Genomic DNA, 25,256 nt, shown 5'->3' with positions numbered 1-25,256 from the left:
GAAGCAGTGTGAAAATTGAGAGTATTTGGACTGTAAGATTTCATGTCTGTTTCAAAACTGACAGGACACCATTCCCTCCAAAAGTTTTTAATCTAAGCATTTTATGAACAGATCTGGCCTGAAGGACTATTCCTGTTCATTAAACACCCACCATGTAGCAACCATACTTCACTTGAGATTTTTATTATTACACCTATCCTTAGAGGTAGGTATTCTACAGATGAGAAAATTAAAGCCCAGAGGGATCAGGTAACTTGCCCAAGGTTATCTACACAGTGATTTCTAGAGCTGGGGTCTGAACCCAGATTTTCCCGATTCCAAAGCCCTCTAGGCTTTCTTCTGTACCATGGTGTCTCCTATGTTCTTTTACCACGATAACACCGGATCACACGATCAAAAGCAAGCAGACACTGAGAGATGGAACAAATAGCCGTGCTGGGTCCCGCTCACCTGCGCTGATTCATTTCCGCGTCGCTGGCCGCGTTCTTCCCAGGACCCCAGCTGTGCCTCCGGAAAGGGGACAGGGAGCGCATCGAGCCCCTCAGCACAGAGCGGTTCGTGGGCACTTCGGTGATGCTGTCCATCTCCTCCTCGTCCATCTCACCTGAGCCAGCAGCTTCGCCCTCACTCTCTCGACCCTCAGCTCCAGCCCCATGGCTGTAGAAGCTGTCAAGACACTGCTGATCTCTGGACCTGTTCAAATTTGAAATCTGGGGGAGGGATACGTCACTGCCATGAGAGGAATGTCGATCCAAGGAAGCCGTGTCATCGGTGGAAGAACTGGATCCGGTGATATCACAGACCAACTGCTCTTCCTCGGGCTGTAACGGAGAGAAGGCATGCACAGTTGAAAATGGCAGGACCCAGAGGACAGCCTCATTATCCCCGGTCCAGGAGTGGCTGTAGAGTGACCACAAGGTCACAGCATGATCACAGTTGGATTCAAATGGCTGCCAATGAAGGCCAAGTCTAGGTCTGTGCTCTTTCTCCCCTCTTATTAGAGGTAGACAGAACATTCCCTTCTTATGGGGGACAAGCATCTACCTCGGGCTCAGGTCAGTTCTGTAGGCCAATACCATACACTGGAAGGAAGAGAACTCTTGAGTTACCTGGGGTTTCTGTTGCATAAAAACTCTATAAACTCATATACTCTTAGGTTTAATTCCCTGCAAACCCCCCCCCCCCCCGCCCCCCGCCCACAAGCTTTAACTAAAAACAAGGTTGTCTGCTTGGCTACAATAATGTTGTTCTGAAGTCAATATTCCAAAAGCAAGTCTGCAATTGTTTTTAGAGTCCTTTTGCAAAATGCAGAATTGCTTATGACCCTACCTAAGGTCTGCCAAAAAGCCCACATTCTGGCCACAAATGCCTGACTAGAAGAACTCGATTCCTTTTCCTCCTTTCACACAGAACTGGCAGTGTTATCACGCCAAATGTCACATAAAATAACCAAGTCCTGGCAATGGAGTCTTTAGTGAGTGATGATGTTCTTTTCCCTGGCCAACTTCTGGAGCCTGCAACAGTACAGTTTTGATCCCAAGTAGCCTGACAGTCCTCTGTTTGCTACACACAGCACAACACATACATTGAGAGAAAGATGAACACTCTGACACTCAAAAGATGAATTTATCCAGAAGATACACAGAAGTGTTTAGAAGACGCATGATCCCACTCTCAGATTTGGGCACTGAACTGTCTTAGCATCTTTATTTTATTGTGTTCTTGTAGGCTAGAGAGCAGGGATGAGGGAAAGCCATTCTGTGGTTATTTTTCCTTCTTTACAGCATTTTCCTAATTAGCCAGTCTACTCAAAGCTTTAATTAAGAGTAAAGAAACTTACAGTTCTTTGAGAAAGATTTTAAAAATTATGCAAACTAATGAGCACTTTCAGCTTTGGAATAGAAAACAAGACCTATTCTAGAAGGAGAGTATTTTCAAATGTTTACGCTAACACTTCAAAACATTCTTTACAACGTTTGGGCTGAATCTTGTCAGCTCTTAGGAGTTTTTCTTCACTCTGTGGCATCCGGCTTCCTCGGTTAATTGCTCCCTAAATGATCCATGAGGGCTGAGACTGACAGGGAGGTGTGAGGGTCACTGGGATCCAGATGGGCTCTCGGGCCCTCCCAGTGAGCAGCAGCAGGACGTAAACCCGGGGCGATTTCAACTAAAACTGCCCTGTTCTGATCATCTTTAAGAAACCCTGTAAGGATATGATCTCGAGGTCCGTATCAGCAAAGTCCTGTGTGTCCTTCACTGGGCCACAGTATTTAAAAAAAAAAAAAAAAAAAAAAAAAAAAAAAAAAAAAAATTATGCTTTCACCAAACTGATTCTAAAATAGGGTAGGTATTATTTTAAAATAAAATCATCAAGGGACACCTGGGTGCCTAAGTCCCTTCAATGTCTGGCTCTTGACTTTGGCTCAGGTCATGATCTCACTGTTTGTGAATTCGAGCCTTGCATCAGGCTCTGTGCTGTCAGCCTGCTTAGGATTCTGTCTACCACTGCTCTGTGCCCCTCTCCCGCTTGCTCTCTATCTCTCAAAGTAAGGGGCACCTGGGTGGCTCTGTCAGTTAGGCGTCCGACTTTGGCTCAGGTCATGGTCTCATAGTTCACGAGTTCACGCCCCACATGGGGCTCTGTGCTGACAGCTCGGAGCCTGGAACCTGCTTCGGATTCTGTGTCTCCCTCTCTCTCTCTCTGCCCCTTCCCTGCTCAGGCTCTCTCTCTGTCTCTCAAAAGTAAATAAACATTAAAAGCAATTTTTTTAAAGATCAATTTCACCTGTTCCTGCTGTCCTCTGGTAAGGTGGCTGCTAGAAAGTTTACACTAACATATTGTATTTCTATTGGAGAATACTGGCCTGGACGCTTAAAAGCAATGGTGGGTAGAGGGCGCCTGGGTGGCTCAGTCGGTTGAGCGTCTGACTTCGGCTCAGGTCATGATCTCACGGTCCGTGGGTTCGAGCCCCGCGTCGGGCTCTGTGCTGACAGCTCAGAGCCTGGAGCCTGCTTCAGATTCTGTGTCTCCCTCTTTCTCTGTCCCTCCCCTTCACCCCCCCCCCAAATAAACAAACACTAAAAAAAATTTTTAATAATATCATCCACTATTGATGATTTTTACATTGTTCCTCTGCTCTCCAGAGGAACAATGTAAATGGTCACAAATACCAAGTTCAGGATGCCAGCTTTCTCCCTGCCTCCTCCTCAAATTCATGTCCTTCTCAGAATGTGACCTTATTTGGAAACTGGGTCCTGCACAGGTCATTAGTTCAGATGAGGTCATACGATGGTAGGGTGGCCGCAGTGTCCTCAGAAGAGACACGGGAGACACACCAGGGATGGAACCTGGAGCGACGGGTTTCGGACCCAAGGACGGCCAAGGAGCGCCGACCAGAGCCTCCCGAGGGAAAGCAGCCCCCGACACCCTGGTTGTGGGACCTCCTGCCTCCAAAACAGTGAAGGAAAGAATTTATGTTGTTTGGAGCCACCCGATCTGTGCTAAGTGGTTACAGCAGCTGTCCCCTGCTTGATTTCTAGTTCTCGGAACAGTGCCAAGGGACAGAACAGGAATGATAAAATGAAACGTGGGATGAGCCCGTCCTAAAGCACACAGGCAAAGCCTCGAAGGAAATGAAAAGGAGCTGAAGTTTCCATTTAGCCATTTATCATATATTCTTACGAATCCATGCTTCCCGATCAGGAAGTGCATGCGGACAGAGGAACAGGCCCTGCTCAGGTTGGCACCTGCTGGTCTCGGAAGGGCGCCGCGCCGCCTTGAAAGAAGGCCTGCGGTCGCCCTGGCACTTCCCCGACCTGAGACTTAAAGAACAAGCATCCACCCTTCTGTGAGACATGAAAACAAGGTGGGGAAGTTATTGGCGGCCTTTTGATACACAGCTTGCAAAAGGAGAACCCTGTCCGGGGTATGTCCTCCACACAGTGTTGTTCCGATGTGTGCCAAGATGTTTCTCGGTGTGTACTTTTAAATTTTTTTTTTTTCAACGTTTTTTATTTATTTTTGGGACAGAGAGAGACAGAGCATGAACGGGGGAGGGGCAGAGAGAGAGGGAGACACAGAATCGGAAACAGGCTCCAGGCTCCGAGCCATCAGCCCAGAGCCTGACACGGGGCTCGAACTCACGGACCACGAGATCGTGACCTGGCTGAAGTCGGACGCTTAACCGACTGCGCCACCCAGGCGCCCCTCGGTGTGTACTTTTAACTCTGATAAACAAACAAACAAATCCCTAAAAACTAAATAACCAGGGTGTTCCCACCCCCTCCCACCACCCTCTCCCCCACCCAGTACACGAGTTCTTTAGTCTTGCGACTCCTGGTAAGAATGATGTGCACAGAGTGTAGTATTCTCACACTCAAGTATTCTTATTGTAACTTTCAACTCTTATTACGAGCTGGTGGTTATTACCCGAGAAAGGGAAAAATAGGACACACTCAGAAATGACTGATCTCTCTTCTTAAGTACTGAGGTGGATGGGTTTTCTGTAATGCCAGACTGAATCTAAAGAAGGCTCTGAGTTACTGTTTCCCAAGACTTGAAGTGTTCTCAAGAGAATTTCATGGCTTCATCAAGTCTTCACACTATCCTGGCGGAACAGAAAGCAGTCCCTGGAGGAACCAGAAACCACACTGGGAATGTGGTCAGAGACTCTTGAGAGCTATGCATGTGTCTGCAGATAAGCCACTTTTTCGCTTTGTCTATCTATCTGATGATCTTTACATCTAAAGAGGCTAGACCTTGATGTAAGGCCTGTTGCAAGGTACTATTTTTAATCATGAGCAGGGAAAACAAGTGGCTGTTTTAAACGTCTGATTTTTTTTTTCAATATTCCCTTCCAGTCACTGAATTTATTTGTGCTTTAGTTCTTAGGGGATCTGCCAAATAAGAATATGAGAACTGTTACTTCCATCATTCTCCCCTCTCCTCACAGAAAGTACCAGGTTTTAGGGATGCTGTTTTTCCATTTACACATCAGAAAGGGGAAAAACTTATGGCTTCTGTCACATAATAGATGTTCCAGGCCTGACATTTGAAGCCATTCTTAACGGTTTTTGAGTTATGTGTCAGTCTTTCTTTAGAGAGGTTTTTAAAATGTCTGCTAACTAAATGACTTTCAGAGACTTCGGAAATTAGTCCTGGTTGTATGGAAAAATGGTGCTCTGGGGTCAGTTTAACTAGTACATGTTTAAAAACCTGGTTTTGACTCCATGTAAATCCAATGTATTAGTTAAATTGGTCCCATGGCACCATTCCTTCAGGTGGTCAGGAGGGACAGCCTAAGTTCCTGAAAGTCATTTAATATATTTAAGAAACACACACACACACACGCGTGTGTGTGTGCGCGCGCATATTTTAGAAAAAAATCCATAGCTTTTCTTCCCCTAGTCTTACAAGCAGATGGTCAAAACAATTCTCTGCTAAATACACGTTGTCTTTTTCCCGTACGATGTGGTACTGAGAGTGGCAGAGAAGTCAAAGGGACGGAGAAAGGCAGACGGAGAGAAGGGGTGGCTGGGCGTTGCCTGTGTGTGAGGGAGCAAGTGTACCGGGAGAAAGAACACTGGGTCCATACTGGAGACTGGCATGGAAACCCTCCCTCCTTTGAGCTGCCATCATTGGTTTTCCTCCTGCACGTGGGAGGATCGAAACACACACAAAAACCATCATCTCTACCAACATCCTTCCTTTTTTACAGCTTAAGCAATCCTGGAAATCTGCAAATGGTTGCCAGGCTAGCAAGAGTCTCCAGCAGTCCAAGAGAAATGGCAAGGAATGGGCCCAGTAAGTAACACCGAGGTATGTGCACTATTATTCTTCACAAGCGCCAGTCTCTGCTGGACAGCCTGGACTCCAGCGGCAGGAGCTGAGCTGATGGAGTGACCCAAGGATACCGTTTTGCTTAATTTAAGGTCACATAAGCGAAGAAAACTGAAATGCCAAATAATGAGGTAGATGAAAAGTTAATGAAAAAGGCTCAACAGTGATGCTGTCTATACAAACAGCTTGAGAAAGTAGGTCTGTCACTTAATACACATGCAGCATGACTATTCCATAAATGTGAGTCCTAATTACTGGATACTTGCCACCTGTGGGGCTCTGTATTCAGTGACTTAGATGTATTCTTTTAATATTTGATTTAGTAGACTGTGGAGCCTGGGTGGCTCGGGCAGTTGAGCATCTGACTCTTAATTTCGGCTCAGGTCCCAGGGTTGTGGGATAGATTTCTGAGTCCGGCTCCGCGCTGGGCATGGGGCCTGTTTAAGATTCTCTTTCTCTCCCTCTGCCCCTCTCCCCAGCTTGCATGCTCGCTGTAAAATTAAATAAGTAAGTAAGTAAATATGTAAGGGGCGCCTGGGTGGCTCCATTGGTTGAGCGTCTGACTTCGGCTCAAATCATGGTCTCAGGATTTGTGAGTTCAAGTCCCGGATCGGGCTGTCTGCTGGCAGCACAGTACCTGCTTGGGGTTTCTTTCTCCCTCTCTCTCTGCCCCTACCCCATTCGCACCGTCTCTCTCTTAAAATAAACTTAAAGAAAAAAATTTAAAAAATTGATTTAGTAGGTATTCTTACTCTCATTGTACAGATGAGAAACCAGTGGTTCAGTGAGCTTATGTAATAAGATTCTAAATTAACTGGTCCGGGGTAAGGCCCAGATTTTTTTTCTTCTTTAAGCTCTCTAGATGATTCTAAGTATAACTGGGACTCAGTCCTATTATTATATGCTACAGAGCTATGACAAAAATGTTTTAAAAAATTAAGATGGACTCCAGTCCTAAATGTAAAAGCTAAAACTATAAATCTCCTGAAAGAAAACATCTTGACTGGGGGCAGACCAATCAGTAACAGGACAGGACACAGGGAGCAAAAGCCATAGAAAAATTGATAAATTACCCTTCATCAAAACTCTAAACATTCAGTACATCAAGACACATTTATGGAAGTGAAGAGGGAAAACCATATACCGGAAGAAAACATTTGCAAAACATAAATCTAACAAAGGACTGGTATCCAGGATACATATACAATACCTACTTCTCAACAACAAAAAGACAACACTCCATTTTTTTTTTTTTAAATGGGCAAGAAATGTGAACAGACACTTCACAAAGGAAGATAACTAAGTGGCTAATAAACACATGAAAATGTGTTTAATATCATCACTGGTTGTCAAGGAAATGCAAGTCAAAGCGATAATGAGCTACCACTTATGCGCACGCCAGAAATGAAGTTGAAACAAAACAATTATATGTGTTGGTAAAAACATGGAACAACTAAAATTCTCATATATTGCTGGTGAGGATGTAAAATGATACAACCACTTTGGAAAAAGGCCTGGGAATTCCTTATAAAACTAAACCAGGTTTCCTACCATAAATGATGTATCAGCCCATCAATTCCACTCATTTACCCAACAGAAATAATAACATTTATACTCCATTTGTAGGACGTTCTGAAATAAGGAAAACTAACCTGCGATGGGAAAAAATTAGAACAGTTGTTGCCTCTGGGGGTTGGAGAGGAGACAGATGGAGGAGGGGCATGAGAAAACTTCCCAAAGAAATGGTAATAGCCTTATCCATATGGGGGTTTGGGTTACAAAGATAAATGAATTTATCAAGAGTCACTGAGGCACAGCTATTATGGAAAACAGTATGTCGGTCCCTCAAAAACTTAAAAGTAGAACTCTCTATATAATCCAGCAATATCCCACGTCTAGGTGGGTGTCCACAGGAAATAAAGCCGCCATCTTGAAGACCTATCTGCACCCCCACGTCCATAGCGGCGTTATTCACAGCAACCAAGACATGTAAACATCTTAAGTGTCCACACACGGATGAATAAGGAATGGAAATATTACTCAGAGTTAAAATAGAAGGAAATCCTGCCATTTGCAACAACATGAATGGACCCTGAAGGCATCAGCCTCAGTGAAATAAGCCAGAGAATGACATGACCTCGCTTCTATATGGAATCTAAGAATGGCAAACAGCCAGAATGATGGTTACCCGGGGGCTGGAGGGTAGGGGAAATGTAGAGAGGTTACCTAAAGTGAACAAAGTTTACCTAAAATTATGAGGTGAATAAATTTCGGAGACCTAAGGTACAGCATGATGACTACAGATACTATGTACTATGTACTTGACATTTGCGAGGAAAGTTAAGTCTCAAGTGTTCTTACCACACACACACACAAAAAGGTAACTCTGAGGTGACAGATACACTGGCCTGACTGTGGTAAGCATTTCACGATGTATATGTCTATTGAAACATCATCTTGTGTGCTTTAAATATGTATAGTTTTTGTCAATTGTAACTCAATAATACTGGGAAAGTCACTGAATAATAACCTTCACACTACATTTCACTGTGTGTAAATTTTACGTAAAAAACCCCAGCAAACAACAACTCTATAAACACATACAGAATTCTAAGTATTTAGGGGTAAAAGTAGACTGATATCTGTAACCTATTTAGAAACACATCCAAGAAATTAAAATTAGATGGATGGATGGAGAAACAATGGGCAGATACACAGCTGTGTAACAAAGTATAGTAAGTTAACGGGAGAGCCAGGCTGGTAGGCAGTCACTGCCGAGCTCTTCCAACTATCCTGCATATTTCAGAATTTTCTCAATAAAATGCTGGGGGGGGGGGGGAGGAGGGGAAATGCCTGACTGGCTCTCTTAACCAAAATTCACACTACATAGGTGATACACAGATATATAGAGAGGGATAAATATTATATAACATATGAATGTATAAATATAAAAACAACTACACACTTTATATATCTTATTACTACACCTGAAGGGATTCTGTTTCATACTGTCAAAATACTAGTCCTTTAATTTTTAATAATTTATTTATTAAATATTTGTAAACTGTTGTCTGTATCATATATAAGGCACTCTGCCCATGTGCCTTGGAAAATAGCAGCTCACATTTTAAATATCTACTATGTGCCAACTGTTTATGTCTGTCTGTCCGTCCATCCATCAGGCTTCACACCAAGCATGGAGCCCAAAGCAGGGCTTGAACTGACGACCCTGAGATCAAGAGTCAGACGCTTAACCAACTGAGCCACCCAAGTGCTGCTACGTGCAATAATTTAGCTAAGAACCTTAAGCATGAGACAGCAAGCTGTTCCACAGTCCTGAACTTACAATAACTTGTGCATAAACAAGAATAGTTTTTCTAATTTGGATTCTGTAGGTATACCTACTTTTATCCCTGGAAGGTTAATTTTCGGCTTGGTGATCAATACTTGAGAGCAAACTATATAGCACATGAAGGCAAGAATATTCCCTTAAGGTTTAGCATCTTAGGGGAGTTACTCTGATTTTCTTAATTGTGGATACATTTTATAACCTGAATATAAATAAAACAAGGTGTAAGCATTTTATCTAAACCTCTTAGGGAAAAGAGGCAGCAACTACCAGTATGTTTGTGGATTTCAATTAACCTTCTGGATAACAGGGTGGCCTAGATTGTGTATTTTATAATCTCTCTTTCTTAGCTAGTGTCCAGAAAAATCCCAGGATTTCTTACTTTAAAAAAAAAATCTAAATGTTATGCTGTTGCTCTATAGAAGGAAGACTTCAGGAAATATTCCTAAGAGTAATCACAAAGCTCCTAACACTCACCAAACAGTCCTCTTTACGAGAAGGCTTATCGAATGGGCATAGAAAGTTAAGGCGGAAAGTTTGTGACAAGCATTGCAGGCTGCTAGAGACCTCTGTGAGGTCAGAGTCACACAAATGGCTGCAGGAAGTGACCTAACGCATCACTCATAGTGCACAGAAAAGCATGCTGCAATGCGTTGCCCAGGGAGGATTTTTTCGAGAAGGGAGAGGGGAAGGAATTCTAGGACGGGGTGATGTTTCACAGTGTGCACTGTGTGGCTGTCCACTGAGGAAGACGGTGAAGGAGGCTGCTGATGGCCTGTCTGCCATCACTCTGCTTCTGCGTAAATCACTGGCTATTTGGGTGCCTGGGTGGCTCAGTCAGTTGAGTGTCCGACTCTGGCTCAGGTCATGATCTCATGGTTCCTGAGTTCAAGCCCCACACTGGGCTCTCTGCTGTCAGAGAGCCTTTTGTCGCCTTCTCTCTCTGCCCCTCTCCCCCACTCACGTGCTCTCTCTCTCTCTCAAAAATAAACATTAAAAAGAAATAAATCACTGGCTATTAAAGGAGGTGTTCAGAGATTGAGAGCAAAATAACAAAAAGGAAACATTTGAGAGTGAGGCCTACGTACAAGTCTCCATTCTGTTACTTAGCAGCTGAGTAATTTGGACTACACTTGTTGACCAATCAGAGCCCGGATTTTCTTAGGAGTTCCATGAGATTAAAACCACCCACCCCGCAGGGCTTCTGGGAGTGGAAATGGGATCACATATATAAAACATTCAGTTCAGTGACGAGCAATCACTTTGTTAAGTATTAGCCTGCCTCTCTCCTTTTCCTTGCATATGCAAACCCTTGGTTTTATGAATGCTGGACAAGACAGTTACTGCAAAACCTCTCCTGGTCACAAACAACTTTGGTCAAGTGGAGACAACTAAGACGAAGAACCTTCCAGACCTCTCCCCAGACCATGAGACATTCTCACGTGTGCGTGAAGAGACGGCCGTGCGTCTGCCATTTCTGATTTTTCCGAGGCACTCGGGGATGCAATGTGGGTAAAAGCCGATTTGGGGAGCACGCTTCAGCTTTTAACAATCTTATCTGTCTAGTCATCCTGAAAAAGCTGCCAAATCTAGCAGTGGCCATTCATATGAACAATCTCGTAAATGCTTTTGGCAGTCTGAAGAAGAAGGCAAAACACAGGAAATCTGAATTCTCTTTAGCTAGGGAAATCACTCGGTTTAGTGACCAGAAAGAACTATCATTCTGCAGAGCTGGTAACACCCAGGGACAAGCTGGCATATGCCCAGGAGGGGAGTGACAAGTATTTCTTTTTTTTTTTTTAATTTTTTTTTTCAACGTTTTTTATTTATTTTTGGGACAGAGAGAGACAGAGCATGAACGGGGGAGGGGCAGAGAGAGAGGGAGACACAGAATCGGAAACAGGCTCCAGGCTCCGGGCCATCAGCCCAGAGCCTGACGCGGGGCTCGAACTCACGGACCGCGAGATCGTGACCTGGCTGAAGTCGGACGCTTAACCGACTGCGCCACCCAGGCGCCCCGACAAGTATTTCTTAATAAAGACTTTGCAATTTCAAAATAACTTTTGACCATGAAAAATTTCAAGCACACATAAATGTTTAACAAATCCGAATGTATCCATGACCCCGTTTCAGTGACTGTCAGTGATTCGATTTTAAAGCTAGAACTTAGAAATATTACCTCATCTGTCTACCCAAGACAAAAGTGATCTATTTTGAGAGACACGTCCCTTCAGAATGGTATTCCCCTTGGGGGTAGGGACGATTCAGAAGTCCTTACAATGAAAACCTCAAAATCACAGTGGAAATTACCCAAATTCTGTTATTTCCAAAACAAAAATCAAAAAAACAAAAAACACCATCATTTCCTAGAGAGCTTCAGAGTAGGACAGATCTTCCCAGTGTGCATTTTTTACTTTACAGAACCCACTGAATCCACTTGCTAGGATTAAGAACAACAGGAATCCTGCAGTTCTGCACAGTTTTCCAAGGACCTCTGGGAGACAGTGCACACAAGGTAAAGGAAGAAGGTAGAAAAGAGGGGAGGCCAAATGACCACGAGAGAGCCCCTGGACAAAAATGAAACAAAAGCAGCTGAAGGTACCTCCACAGAGGCTTTAACTACGTTCCAGCCCGGAATCCCAGAATGCCAAGTCTCTACCGTGACTTTTAGACACAGCATCCTCACACCGTGCTGGAGAAGCTCATCACCCACTAACACCACTGCTCTGGTCCCTTCTGCAGGGTCCTCATTAAGCCTTCATAAAGGCGTCTTCACAGCTGCCTTGTTTGTGCCCCGCCGCCCCCTCTCGATGGAGACAACCACGCATGGCGTGTGACTGAGAACCACTTGCTGATCCTGCTGTGGGAAAGCCCAAGATTCTTCTCAGGAGACAAAACAGAACTCGCTGCAACTAGCTACAAACGTAAGCAAAAGAAAGCAAACCGCCCCCATCCCCCATCCCCTCAGAGAGCCTCAAATTAAATGAAAACGAAAGGTGACTCATGAGCATGGGCTTGGCTTTCTACTGGGGAGAAGACAGTCTGGGTTCCCTCGCAGAGATCTAGAAAGTTCAATTAAGCAGCTAGATGAGGAGGGGTGACATCAGCAAGCTCAGCAGCGAGCTTCAAGCCTAAACACATTAATCAGAAATGACTCTATGGTTGGTTTACACACATGACGTGTTGCAGTCTTAGCTGTGGTCCCTTTCTGCCCACTGAGAAGAATTCACTGTCGTCTGATTTAATTCACACCAAAGGAGCTTCCATTTCTTTAGGCTTTAAAACCTTCATGTAACCAACTACGATTCTACATAAGATAAAATGGCCAATGCCTTTTTCTAAGTCCCAGCAAGCTGGAGCTCCCTTCTCCAGAAGGGAGGACTTAACACTTGTCTATGATCATACAGAGTGGGGGAGACGCTCAGTACGGTCAGCAGGGTCACTACCGACCAGCACGAGTTGCACACCGAGGCAGACAGTACCTTGGAGAAGATGATGCTGTCCACTTCTTCGCTGGGTGACTGAAAGAGGTCAGAGTCACTTCCGGATTCTCGTTTGAGCACACCTGGTTTTGAGGCACACTCTCTGGCCAGTCCAACATCCAAGAAGCTGTCACATCCTGAATAGAAAATGTATTCAACCAATACGTAAAAAAAAAAAAAAATTTTTTTTTACTTTCTTTTCATTCCAGCAAGTAGCCTTTTAAGTCAACCAACTAACCTCTCTGTTCCCCCAGTAGTAAGAAGCTATAAAGGACAGTCAAATTAGTAGCTTTCAACTCTGGTTATTCCAATTCTAGGGTGATCATTACTACAGGACAACCATGAATTTCCCATGTAAACAAAAGGTACAAAAAGATAAAATGGTAATTTAGAACCACAATTCCATCTGTATTAGATATTTAAGTGGCAATCTTTTCCTTTTGGTAATTAGAGAGTATTTTCTTTCGCTATCAAAATCAGAAGTCCTTTATTAGGAAACTATGAGATAGGGTTTATGGCCAATTTCTAAGACGTAAGTTCTTTCTGGAAACTTGTTACTTATCAAATATTGGGATAAAAGACAAAGGGGGAGCATACCTAACATAAATATCAGCATATTACACTTATGGGTTCTGTTGAGTAAGAAAAGAAATATAATTATTTTTCTACCTTAAACAGATGACACTGGGGAGAGGGGAAATACACTAATGAAGAAAAATGTATCATGTAGAATCTGTCTTCAGTTCAATAATTAGCACAGGGACTCTGGTAAACCAGAGGAAGGAGGCCCTGACAGAAATATTATACTGTCTATCAAGGAATTCTCAAGACTTAGTATATTGAAATTAGCAAGGTATTTAACCCATTCTCTCCTATTAATTCTGTAAACAAAATATGACCTGGTAGCAACAGAATTAAACACATATGTATGTGGTAAAACCAAAAGCCCAAAAGAAAGTCAATTAATAGGTAGGTATCAACCTCCTTTAAGTAGTCTGGAGAGTGTGGTATCTCCATTGTGGTTAGCACTTTTCTGTGTGATTCAGTCAGACACGTATCAGCCCTGCAGCTGATACTAGGTGATGAGGGACATAGTAGACGAGCTGACTACCTAGCAGTTCATGAGAACGCTACCTGGAGGTTTTGGTTGGAGGCAGATTCAAGAGGAGTTGACAATACAAGGTGAAAGCAAAACCAAAAAAACCCACAACGGTTTTAGACTCTATGAACAGACAGTATACCCAAGTCCAAAATGGAAACAGTCCTGCCACTATGTGACAGCTAGAACTCACCGACAGGATTGTTTGTTTCTAGGTAACATTTATTTTTATTTATTTTCTAATGTATGTTTATTTTTGAGAGAGAGAGAGACAACGCATGAGCTGGGGAGGGACGGGGGGGGGGGGGCAGGGAGGAAGGGAGGGAGACACAGGATCTGAAGCAGGCTCCAGGCTCTGAGCTATCAGCACAGAGTCCGACACGGGGCTCAAACTCAATACGGGGAGATCATGACCTGAGCTGAAGCCGGGTGCTTAACCGACTGAGCCACCCAGGCGCCATGTCCTAGGTAACATTTAGATAAAGAACTGATATGAGGCACCTGGGTCACTGAGTGTTGAGTGTCTGGCTCTTGATTTCATTTTGGGTCATGATCCCAGGTTCATGGGATTGAGCCCTGCATCAGGCCCCGGGCTGAGCACTTAGCCTGCTTGGGATTCTCTCTCTCCTCTCCCTCTCCACTCATGAGCTCTAAAAAAAATAAAAATAAAAAACACTGATAGACAGAAATGCACGCATGGTAATGAGGTCACGCCAGTGGAAACCCTTGATATACATGTGGCTTGCACAGGAGCTGGAAAAAATGAGTCTGAGGGCAGTTGCAGATCTGTTCTTTGCTGTTCCAGAGGTAGAACAAAAAGCCCACTGAGTGGAAGCCACAGAGCTTTAACTCTAGGCTTCTGGGCAATGGGTTAGCAGCTTCATAAAGTAATGACTGTCACTCCACCAGAAGGGGTGGCACAAAGGCTGAATGACTTTGTCAAGAGGTTTCAGAAAAGATGTACACATAGAAAGGAAATGGGACATCAGATAACCCCCAGTGTCTCTCTTAATTCTCAGAGTCCATGTTGGGACAATAATTGTATGTGTATGTATGCTGAGGGATAACCAGAAGAGGATGTTTATTCTTATCTCAATTAGCTAATTATTGATCATTAATAAATTATTTGCCCTGAATTAGCTGGGAATCTTAGAGGAAGGGTCAAAGGAGCAACACACTGGAATATAGGTCACAAACTGGTCACTAAAATTACCTTTTCTCCTAGTAAGGCATTTGACTAGGTACTGAGGATTATCCAAATAAAAAGAGACATTTAGAGAGAGAGAGAGAGAGAGTGAGAGAGAGAGAGAGAGAGAGAGAGAGTGTGTGTGTGCGCGCGCGCCTGCACGGTGGTGGTGGGGGGATAGTATGCAACTTTGTAGTAGAAACGGACATATTAGGAAGACAATTTCAACACAGAAATACACAAATGATGCTACAGGATCCACAGATAAATCTCAGAATGTTTCAGTTGAAGAAAAAAAATGACCTTAATCCATTTCAATCTTGGTCCAAGCTATTTCTGAGTCTTTAGTTCAGTGGGAATAGGCCCTGTCTCTACAAGACTTGGAATCATGGGTATTCTCGACCCAACCCCCCCCCCCCCCCCCATTTTGGAGAGTATGGACAAGCTTAGGCGGAGTAAGTGGGTGTAACGTTTCTACTTCTCCCTCTTTCCCCACTTGGAAAAATCAAAAACTCCACTTCATGGTTGAGGGGAAACCAGGGGGCTGGCCAAGAAAAGAAAGGGCTGTCACAGCAACTATGCTGAGCTGCCGACTCTCCAGCGGGCAGTCAAATAGACCACGTCCACATTCCAGACTGGAAAACAAACCAACTTGAGACACTCTAATGGAAAATTCACGGGGACTATCCAGATTCGGCCCTGGTAGGAAGAGTTCACCCAGAAAATAAATCCGAGCCAGCACTACAAGGGAGCACAAATCGAGCTGGGATAAGACTCTGCTGTGTGATACAATCCTGACTGTTGAGTTGGGGGAGTGAGGTGGGGAAGGGTATGAAAACAAGGGATTAGGGGGAGAAAATGACCATAAGCCATTATGCCACCCCACAAACAGAGGGGGGCCCTAAAGGCAAAGCCAATCTACCCCCTGTGCCGTATGTCTTCTCACACGCCCTCTCCTAACGAATAACGTGGCGTAGTAACACGTGAAGGTATACGCAAGAACAATGAACGCTGGCTGGTTTGAGAGTCACATGTATCTGCCTTAGAGCCAGGTCTGCTTACTTTTAGTACAAAAATCCCAGGCAAGAAGTCATTTAACCCCTTAAGTCTCCATTGCCATACCAATCAATGGGATGACTGTACCTCCCTCAAATAGCTGTAGTGACAGTTAGAAATAATTTATACAAATAGTAGCCGCGACTCTGCCCCTCAGCACCCAGCAGGCCTGTGATAAACACACCTAATGAAGTTAAGGCTTCACTAACCCATACTGAGTGATGTAACAAGCATCCAGGACGGACATTACCTTGAGGTGAGCCAGTCCTATTTTATGACTCATACATAATTCTGCCTATAAACTTCCATATCCTGAGACATTAGCTTCTTTAAAAGCTAGCAAAACGTGTCATTTTTAAGATGTTCCCTACTCATTTGGGTTCAAAATTATATAGGCAAACAAATTACAGTAGGGAAAGGGAGGAAAGCCTACCAGCAGCGCCCACTCGCATTTGCTGAACCATGCTAATCGTAATGCATTTGTATTTATTCGTAGCTAAATAAATTTGTATTTATCCAGAGTTGAAGAATATCCAAAGTGATTTTAAAACATATTATCTTCTTTGGTTTTTACACTATTGATCTCTTGAACTGTGTTTATAAAGTAAAGGAAATCTCTAAGATCCAAAGTACCTAGAATTCACCAAACAATTTACCTAAAATCAAAACCTCAGGTCTGAAGTTTCAAAGCACAATCCAGATCTCAGATTTTGCTACAGTGAGATTTAAAAAGACTCTAAGAAGTCAAGAAGTGTCTAAGAAGGCCAAGTGTGTTTGTGTGGTGGGGAGGGGGGCAGGGAGAGTCAATAAAATTCAAGATGATGTCCTGGGAAAAATGCTCAGGGGTTCAAAATTCATTTATTTAAATGAATAAATTAGGGGCGCCTGGGTGGCTCGGTCGGTTAGGTGTCCGACTTCGGCTCAGGTCACAATCTCACGGTCCGTGAGTTCGAGCCCCGCGTCGGGCTCTGTGCTGACAGCTCAGAGCCTGGAGCCTGTTTCAGATTCTGTGTCTCCCTCTCTCTGACCCTCCCCTGTTCATGCTCTGTCTCTCTCTGTCTCAAAAATAAATAAACATTAAAAAAAAAAAAATTTTTTTTTAAATGAGTAAATTAAACTCTAGTGTGTGAAGAAACTCCTTGTGAACACTCAAGTTGTCAGACAGCCTCATTTAACCCTTCCAACGGCAGAGAGCTCTGCTGTTTGGATGGTTGGGAGTAATGACACTTCTGGAAAATGCCCACAATAGCCCAAGATATGGTGAGTAGTATACTTTTAAGTACAAGATTCTAGGGGGGCTGGGCGAGGGAAGTGTCAGCTAAGTCTGTGAATAGGGTCAATCTTGTAACAGGCAGGGACTCTGAACACGACCATCTGAGACAAAACTGGAGAAAAAACACTTTTCGTATTTGTCTCCAACATTTCCTTTGGAGTGAAGTCAGAGCTGAGAATCCGGAGGAAAACTCTTGGGAGACCTAGGATGTGGACAGTGTGCCTTTCAATTTAGTACTATGCGAGACACCCCCGGCTAAACTGTTTCTACAAAGACCAGTCGATGGGGACTCGGTAAGTTTTACAGCAGGTCAGTAAAACTTGTGAAGGTAAACAAAGGTGCTGTTGAGTCAGGTCGACTCAGGAGACCAAATGACGTTCACGTGGCAGCTCTGCAACAGGCACAGGGACTGACGTAGAGGCGCCACGTCCTTCAACACCACCCACTGAGGAAAGCTAGCAGTGCTGTACAGATGGGAGACCATAGGGAGCACAGACACTGGGCAACATCCCTCACTTCACTGTGAATCAGTGGCTACACTGGGTAGAAGGTGGGGCCTCCTACCACAAGCCACGCGCTGTGCCTCGGACAAGCCAGGTGTCGGCAGCTGACCCTCACCTGCTGTGACTGATACCTCAACTGCCGACAGTACTTCCAAAGCTGATGGTTCTCGACCCTGGCTGCGCAGTGGACTCGCCAAGGGAGCTTTCAAAGCTTCTGAGGCCCGGCTCACACCCCAGGCCCAACTAAATCAGGACGTCTGGGAGCGGGACCCGGGCAGCAGCGTATTCCTAAAGCCCCCCAGAGAATTTCAATGTGCAGCTAAAACTGAGGGCTCTCCGGTTTAGTTCTTAATAAGTATTTACAGCTGTTATCGGATTGAGAAACCACGATCATATGTACGCACACAGCAGAGACGCCTTCACAGAATCAGTAAGTCATAAAGCCTACACCTGAAGACTTACCACTAAAATGAAACTTAGGTAATTACATGACACTACTCATTCTCAGGGGGGAACAAAAACGCCTACAGACCCAAACTGCTCTTACCCCCTTCTTCTGACTTACTGTATGGCCTGGTCAGGGAGGACAGACCTCCGAAAACGCTCTGGGAATTAGAGGGGGGCTCCAGAGCTAGGAAATGGACGTTTTTAGATACAGTTATTCACGCAACTGGAAGCTGGAAAACCCCGGCTCACCTGGGCTCTGTGTGGGAGCCAAGAGAGACGCTGCATCAGGGCACGGCTGTATTGTACACCAGCTTTCCCGGTTTATCTGAAGGAAAGAGAAACAGATCGACGTTCAGACAGTGAAGCAATGTGGGATGATGTGATGGCTGCTGCAAGCATATCTACTGTACCAACACTCCTGCTTTTTTCTTTAATACTTTATGATACAGTAGGTAAAATTATAGGAAGGAAAAAAAAAAAAACCCTTTCACAACACAATCAAGGCATGCCCTACTCCACTAAGGATCTAGGGAGACCGTCAGTAAAAGCAACAGGAAAAAGACACACAAGGAGGAAGGCCTGGTGCAGGCCGAGGGTGAAATAATATAAGAATAATACATTTAATATGTAACACAGTGATAATAAGTAACACGAAATGCATCGCAGATTACAATACATATTTGATCTCTTCATTTACGAGTTAAAAACACACAAAAATAATTTCTGTTTCTTCAAGATTTACTATCCACTGGGTATCAGGTTAGGATTCTATGTACATTATCTAAATCCCCACAAGAGCTGCGAGAAGTCTGTATTATCTGTACCCAAAGAATAACTAGGCTCAGCGGAGTTGCTGAGGTCATTATGACAGCACTGGCGATGGAATACAAGTCTACATGAATCTAAAGCATATTAAGAAGAGAAGACTCCCTTAAAATATTTTTTTAAAAAAAACAGCCTTTACAACGCTCAGCCATCTTATTAGCATCATAACCATCTACTTTCATTACATTTAAGATAGTATGAAATTACCGTGACAGATTTCAAAAGTCGTCTCCCCCATAACTGATAAAAGAAGTAAACACAAAATCAACAAAGATACAGAAAACTTGAAAAACGTTACCAAGCAGTTTGAGCTAACCAGCAAATGCGGAGCAATTCACCCAAAGGCAGCAGGACACACATTCAAGTACACACGGAATGTTCACCACAACAGACCATATTCAGTGGCATAAAAGAAATCTCAAATTGAAGATTAAAATCATACTACACATGCGCTCTGTCCACAAGAGTATCAAAATCAGAAACCAAAATGAGAAGTTACCTGGAAAAACCACAAAGATTTAAAAAACAAAACAAGACAAAAACACACAAAAAAACCTGTTAAAAAATCCATGAATCAAAGAAGAGATCTTTAGGAATTATTATATATTAAATATTAGAAAACATCTCCAACTGAAAAATTCAAACATCGCATATAAAAATTTGTGAGATACAGCTAAAACAGGATTTAGAGCAAAATTTATAACATTAAGTGCCTATATTAGAAAAGAGAGGTCTCAAATCAAAGATCTAAGCTTCTAAGAAACTAGAAAAACGGGTCTCAATGAAATGGAAAACAAAAAATAAAGTCAATGAAACCATAACCTGGTTCCCTAGATCAGTAAAGCTCTAGCTAGACTGACCAAGACCAAAAGTTACAAACTGCCAGTATCAGGAATTAAAGAAGTCATCATCACAGTTCCAACAGATACCGAAAGGATAACAAAGGGATATTATGCACAACGTTACGGTAACAGATTCACAAGTCAGATGAAATGGAAACATTTCATGGAGGACACAAACTACCAAAATTCACTCAAGAAGATAAAGATAATGATAATCTGAATACCCTTATTCTTTTAAAGACATTGAATTTAGTTAAAAACCTTCCTATAATGAAATCTTCAGGCCCAGATGGTTTCAGTGGTGAATGCCACCAAACACTGAAGGAAGAAATAATGCCAATTCTACACAAACTCTTCTACAAAATACAGGAGGCAGGAACTATGTACAGCTTGTTTCTATGAGTCCAGCATCACACTGCCACCAAAACTAGACAAAGATATTATAAGAAAACGTACATCAGTATCCCTTAGGAACACAGATGCAAAATCCTGAACAAATATTAAGATACCGAATCCAGCAACGTAGAAAAAAGGTCAAGTTGTCATGGCCAAGTTCATCCCACGAAGGGATGAGAGAACAGTATCATCAAATATGCCACATGGGATAAGGCAGAAAGCTCCAGGACGTTCTGTCAAACCAACTGTTTGACAAACAAGAAATGCAAGGAATTAATAAGCTTCTTGCAAACCTAGATCTACATGAAACAAAACAGCAAATCATTTGCTCCTTTTGACTATCTCACCGTTAGAGAGAGGACAGGAGGCAGGGACCAGGGGCCATGCATGTTTTGGTTCCTGGTATGTTACAAACCCATGCCAAAAATTTCAGTGATCTGAAATGGAAACCGATCTTCTGCTGGTTCCCTGGGATTATGCAAAGTAGGCCCTTTAAAATGTAATTTGAGTGTGCCCAATAAGGAAGTAACCTCAAATTCAGTAACTTTAACAAACCCTACCCATACCTTTCAAAGAAATCAAACAGCAAATTTTCTTAAAAAAAAAAAAAAAAAATCATTCATTCAGAGCAGGATTTCTTTACTGAAAACTACATCTCATTTGAAATGAGCCAAATTTCACCAGAGTGAAATGTTTCTCTGCTAACAGTAGAAACAAGAGTCCAGAACTACTATACTTCAGTAGAAAGCTAGATTTTGAGGCTGAAAGAGAAAAAAAAAATTGCTTTTCCTCTTTTCATTCCCCAAATAGGAAAAGATTGCAGGAATACAGCACAAAGTTGAATAATTAACAGAAGCAAAAAAGCTGAGAAGATCCTTTAAAGTAGTGAAGAATACGCTGCTCTGAATTGTCATGACATTGTGTTCTCCTTCTGTGACCTTCACTAACTTCAGCCGACATTTTAGGAGACTTTGCTAAAACTCTACATCTCAGAATATTTTTCATTGCCTTTTCAACTCCGTGGCCACTGAGTAAACTGGACATTCTTTGCCTTCAATATGTAAGGGACTGACTATACTTTTCATGTCCTTTTAGGTTTGCATGCTATAAAAAGTAAGTTAAACAATTTGTAAAATAACATAATATACATAAGCAGTTCATGATGTAGTAATAGTATATAATATAAACAACATGTTTATTTAAAATCGTGTTTTAATAATAAAAATAAAATATTAAAATATTTATTTAAAATAATGTGGGGCGCCTGGGTGGCTCGGTCGGTTAGGCGTCCGACTTCGGCTCAGGTCACGATCTCATGGTCTGAGTTCGAGCCCCACATCGGGCTCTGGGCTGATGGCTCAGAGCCTGGAGCCTGCTTCTGATTCTGTGTCTCCCTCTCTCTCTGCCCCTCCCCCGTTCATGCTCTGTCTCAAAAATAAATAAACGTTAAAAAAAAAAATTAAATAATGTAATAAATACTGAAACAATGAAATTAAGACGAAATCAAATCTCTAACTGAATACACTAATTTCTGAAATAACAGTGGTGAGAACATGTTAATGTTGGAAGAACATTCTTCATGGGTCTCTCCTAGCTCTCCATGTCTTGTGAGCAAAGGCATTGATTGTCCTTTTGCTCTAAATTATCTTTTCAAAAATGTGTATATCAAACAACTCTGGAAGATAGAGATATTGTTTGTTTCTGAAGCAAGGGCAGGTCTGTCTACTGTCCAGCATAACAAAGACAATGTCTCAGTCAAGGGCAAAGATCAGGCAGGCTCATTGCCCATTATAAGGACTGAAGTTTCCTAAGAGTGGGGTTTCTTGGCTGTGACGTGGGACCCCCTCTGGGCTGTCCCTGGGGAACTTGGGAAGCAAGAGGAACCAACAAGAAACTGATGCTCATGGTGCTTTTTGTGCAATGAGTAATAAACCCCTTTGTCCCTGACCCAGGAAGCCCTGTGACTTCAGGCAGCAGCCATGAAACTGTCAGACTAACTTGGGAGCTTGAGAGTAGGGTAAAATCTCAGACCTATCAGTTTTGACAAGTAGTATATATTAAATAGTATCAAAAACACTTAAACACAGGGGCAGGCAGAAGTCTCTTGATATGATCACACCTATGTGGTGAAAAACCTTAATCTGATTCAGTTTTTTCATTGAATGATTATGCCTGAATGAACACAGAGAGACAATATTTATTTTAACTTTTCTGTTGTTTCCCAAATGTTTTTTACAAATTACTTTTTGGTTTTTACAATTGATTCTGGAAAGCCTTCTATTTTGTAGTAACTTTAAGTTGACAGAAAAGTTACAAAGATAGCCCAGAGTTCTCATGTACCCTCTCTCACCAGTATCTCCAATGTTAACATCCTATGAAACCCTGGTGCCTTCATCAACAGTAAGACACCAACATTGGTACATTACCATTAACTAAATCCTGGACTTGATTTGGATTCTATTTCTGTTTCCATTAACGTTCTTTTCTGTTCCAGGATCAAAACCAGGATACATACCACAGTGCACTGAGTGGGAGTGTGTGTATGTGTGTGTGTGTTGGGGGGGGGGGGGTTAGGGTGTAATTTGGCATTTTAACATCTTTACTGAAGTGTAATTCATATACTCTAAAACTCACCCGTCTAAGTCTATGAATCAGTGGTTTAGGGTATTTGCAGACCTGCTGTAACCATCATCAAGTTTAGAATATTTTCATCATGCCAAGAAGACACTGTATCCATTAGTATTCAAACCCCACCCTGACCTCCATTTCCCAGTTCTGAGCAATCATGAATCCACTTTCTGTCTCCATGGATTTGCCTACTCCGAACGCTTCACATAAATGGCATCATGCATTACGTGATCTTTTGTGACTGGCTTCCTTCACTTAGCAAAGTGTTTTCAAGGTTTTCCTATGTCGTAGCAACAGTACTTCATTCTTTTTAGTACTAGATAATATTCCACGGTGTGGGGATGCCTTAATTCTATTCATTCATTCATTCATCCATTCATTCTTCAACTGACGGGCATTTGGGTTGTTTTCACTCTCTGGCTGTTTGGAATAATGCTATGAAAATCCTCATACAAGTTTTTGTTTGCACGTGTTTTCATTTCTCCTGGGTTTATACCTAATGAGTGAAACTGCTGGGTCACATGATAACCTTTATATTAGACATTCTTAGGAACTGCCAGACTTTTCCAAAGTGGCTGCATCATGTGATGTCCCTGCCAGCAACGTATGGCTGTTTTCTTTCTCCGCATCCGTGCCCACGCTGGTTATGATTCTTGTCCATCTGATTGCAGCCATCCTAGCAGGTGAGAAGTAGTGTCTCATGGGAGTATTTGTTTTTTAAATGGAAAATGTATTTTAATCTGTTGGTTACTTTCTAGGAACGGAAGACAGTCTGAAGATGGAATGCTCTTCACCCTCAGGTTTGTCTCCCTCCTTATTTAAAGCAAAAAAAAAAAAAAAAAAAAAAGTATTTAAATACCTTCTATGTATCAAATTCTACGTGAAGCCTTAAAAGCAGAAGTAGTAAAGAGTGTGTCCTGAAAGGACGCCCAGTTTATGAGAGAGACACATGAAAATGTTCACTTCCTAAGCTCCTCGCACACAGCAGGTATTAAATGTGTGCTGTCACCAGCAGGAATGAGAGCCGGAGTGAGCGGACCACTGGAAGGAGGAGCCGTATTTTACGTGCTGCATGCATTTCTGACTAGGTCACCAATGACACGAGCAGAGACATGGGGCCAGAGCAACGATGTTCTGCCATTCTTCTGCTCCACACAAGGCATTGCACAACACAGAGTGGGGAAGTCAGAAGACTGCCACGCCCTGGTAGAAGCAGAAGAATTCAGGGAGCCTAGTTTCACAGGAGTTAAGGAAGCAGAGGGCAGAAAACAGAAGGTAGGTCCGTGGTGCCAACCACTGCAGAGAAGTCAAAACAGATTAAAAAAAAAAAAAAGGAAAGAAAAAAAAAGAAGTTACTGGACTGGGTAACTGTGAGGTTTCTCGTGACTCTGCAAAGAGCAGGTTTTCACAGGACAGGTGAGATCAGAATGAAAGCTGTGAAACGTGTTTATCTCTCTAGATTCAGGGCACTTTACAGTTTATAAAATAACTGTCAGCTAGACATGACCTTTCTCCTGCCGCACAACGAGGCACGATGCCATTTGGGAGAGGAGGCCACACACACTCGGCGAGGCTAGATTTGGGGAGAGTATCTTTGCGTGTGGACTGCACTGTTACTGGTGACTGCACCTGCTCCAGAGACCATGCTTCTTGAGAACAGAAACACACCTTTAATCCCTGGGGAGGGAAGTGCCAAGAAGCAAGGGCATGGTTTGTGGGGGATGCTTAATGAATAATCTTCGAGTTCATTATCCTCCATGATTTTACAGAGAACAGCGAGGAGAGCCTTCAGGATTCTCACTCTGCCTGCCTTTACCAGATCCGTAAACAAACACAAGTGAGGCCAAAGGAGGTGAAGTGACTCCACCCAGTGAGTTCAGTATTTAGAAGCCGGGAGGGCGTTCTCCCTGCTTCCATCCAGCTCTCTTTCCCCGAGTCCATGGGTACCGCTTGTTACTTTTTTCTTTGCCTTGGAACTCAACAACTGTTTAAACAAGTTTTAATAACAATACTAAACTGGAAAAGATCTGGCCAAGTGCATTTCAGATCCCTGGAGAAGATTTAGCTGGAAAACAGTCACTGTTTATTTTAGGCAAGTATATTTAGAAAATAAAAGTATTACCAAAAAGAAACAACGCATGGGACAGTGGGTGCCAAGTGTTTGAAATTCAGGATGCTGTAATTGAGAGAAATGTTCTCTGTGTCGGGGGTGGGGGGGTGGGGGGGGGAAGGGGGAGGACTCTGCATAGGCCTAGGCGCCTGTGTCCATCACTGACCGTTAATGGGGGGCTCTGCCTAGGCCTAGGCGCCTGTGTCCGTCACTGACCGTTA

General features: G+C 43.1%; 1 protein-coding gene and 1 non-coding gene across 3 annotated transcripts in view; one reads left to right on the top strand and one right to left on the bottom strand.

Moving 5' to 3' along the window:
* The window catches only part of AKAP13 (A-kinase anchoring protein 13), a 119,221-nt gene that overhangs the window by 84,163 nt on the left and 9,802 nt on the right, over nt 1-25,256 (bottom strand). For both annotated transcript variants that reach the window (XM_049611914.1, XM_049611915.1), the window contains exons 2-4: nt 18,484-18,559; nt 12,671-12,807; nt 451-821 (exon numbers count right to left, since the gene is read on the bottom strand). In XM_049611914.1, the coding sequence (XP_049467871.1) occupies nt 451-821; nt 12,671-12,807; nt 18,484-18,559 (584 nt within the window). The remainder of the gene's footprint in view (nt 1-450; nt 822-12,670; nt 12,808-18,483; nt 18,560-25,256) is intronic.
* TRNAR-UCG (transfer RNA arginine (anticodon UCG)) lies at nt 2,898-2,982 on the top strand. Its single transcript has one exon. It is a non-coding gene; the product is annotated as a tRNA-Arg (tRNA).

Source organism: Panthera uncia, assembly GCF_023721935.1.
Source record: "Panthera uncia isolate 11264 chromosome B3 unlocalized genomic scaffold, Puncia_PCG_1.0 HiC_scaffold_1, whole genome shotgun sequence".
Classification (NCBI taxonomy): Eukaryota; Metazoa; Chordata; class Mammalia; order Carnivora; family Felidae; genus Panthera; species Panthera uncia.
Note: the sequence above shows the minus strand (reverse complement) of the source record. Positions and strands in the feature narration are given on the sequence as shown.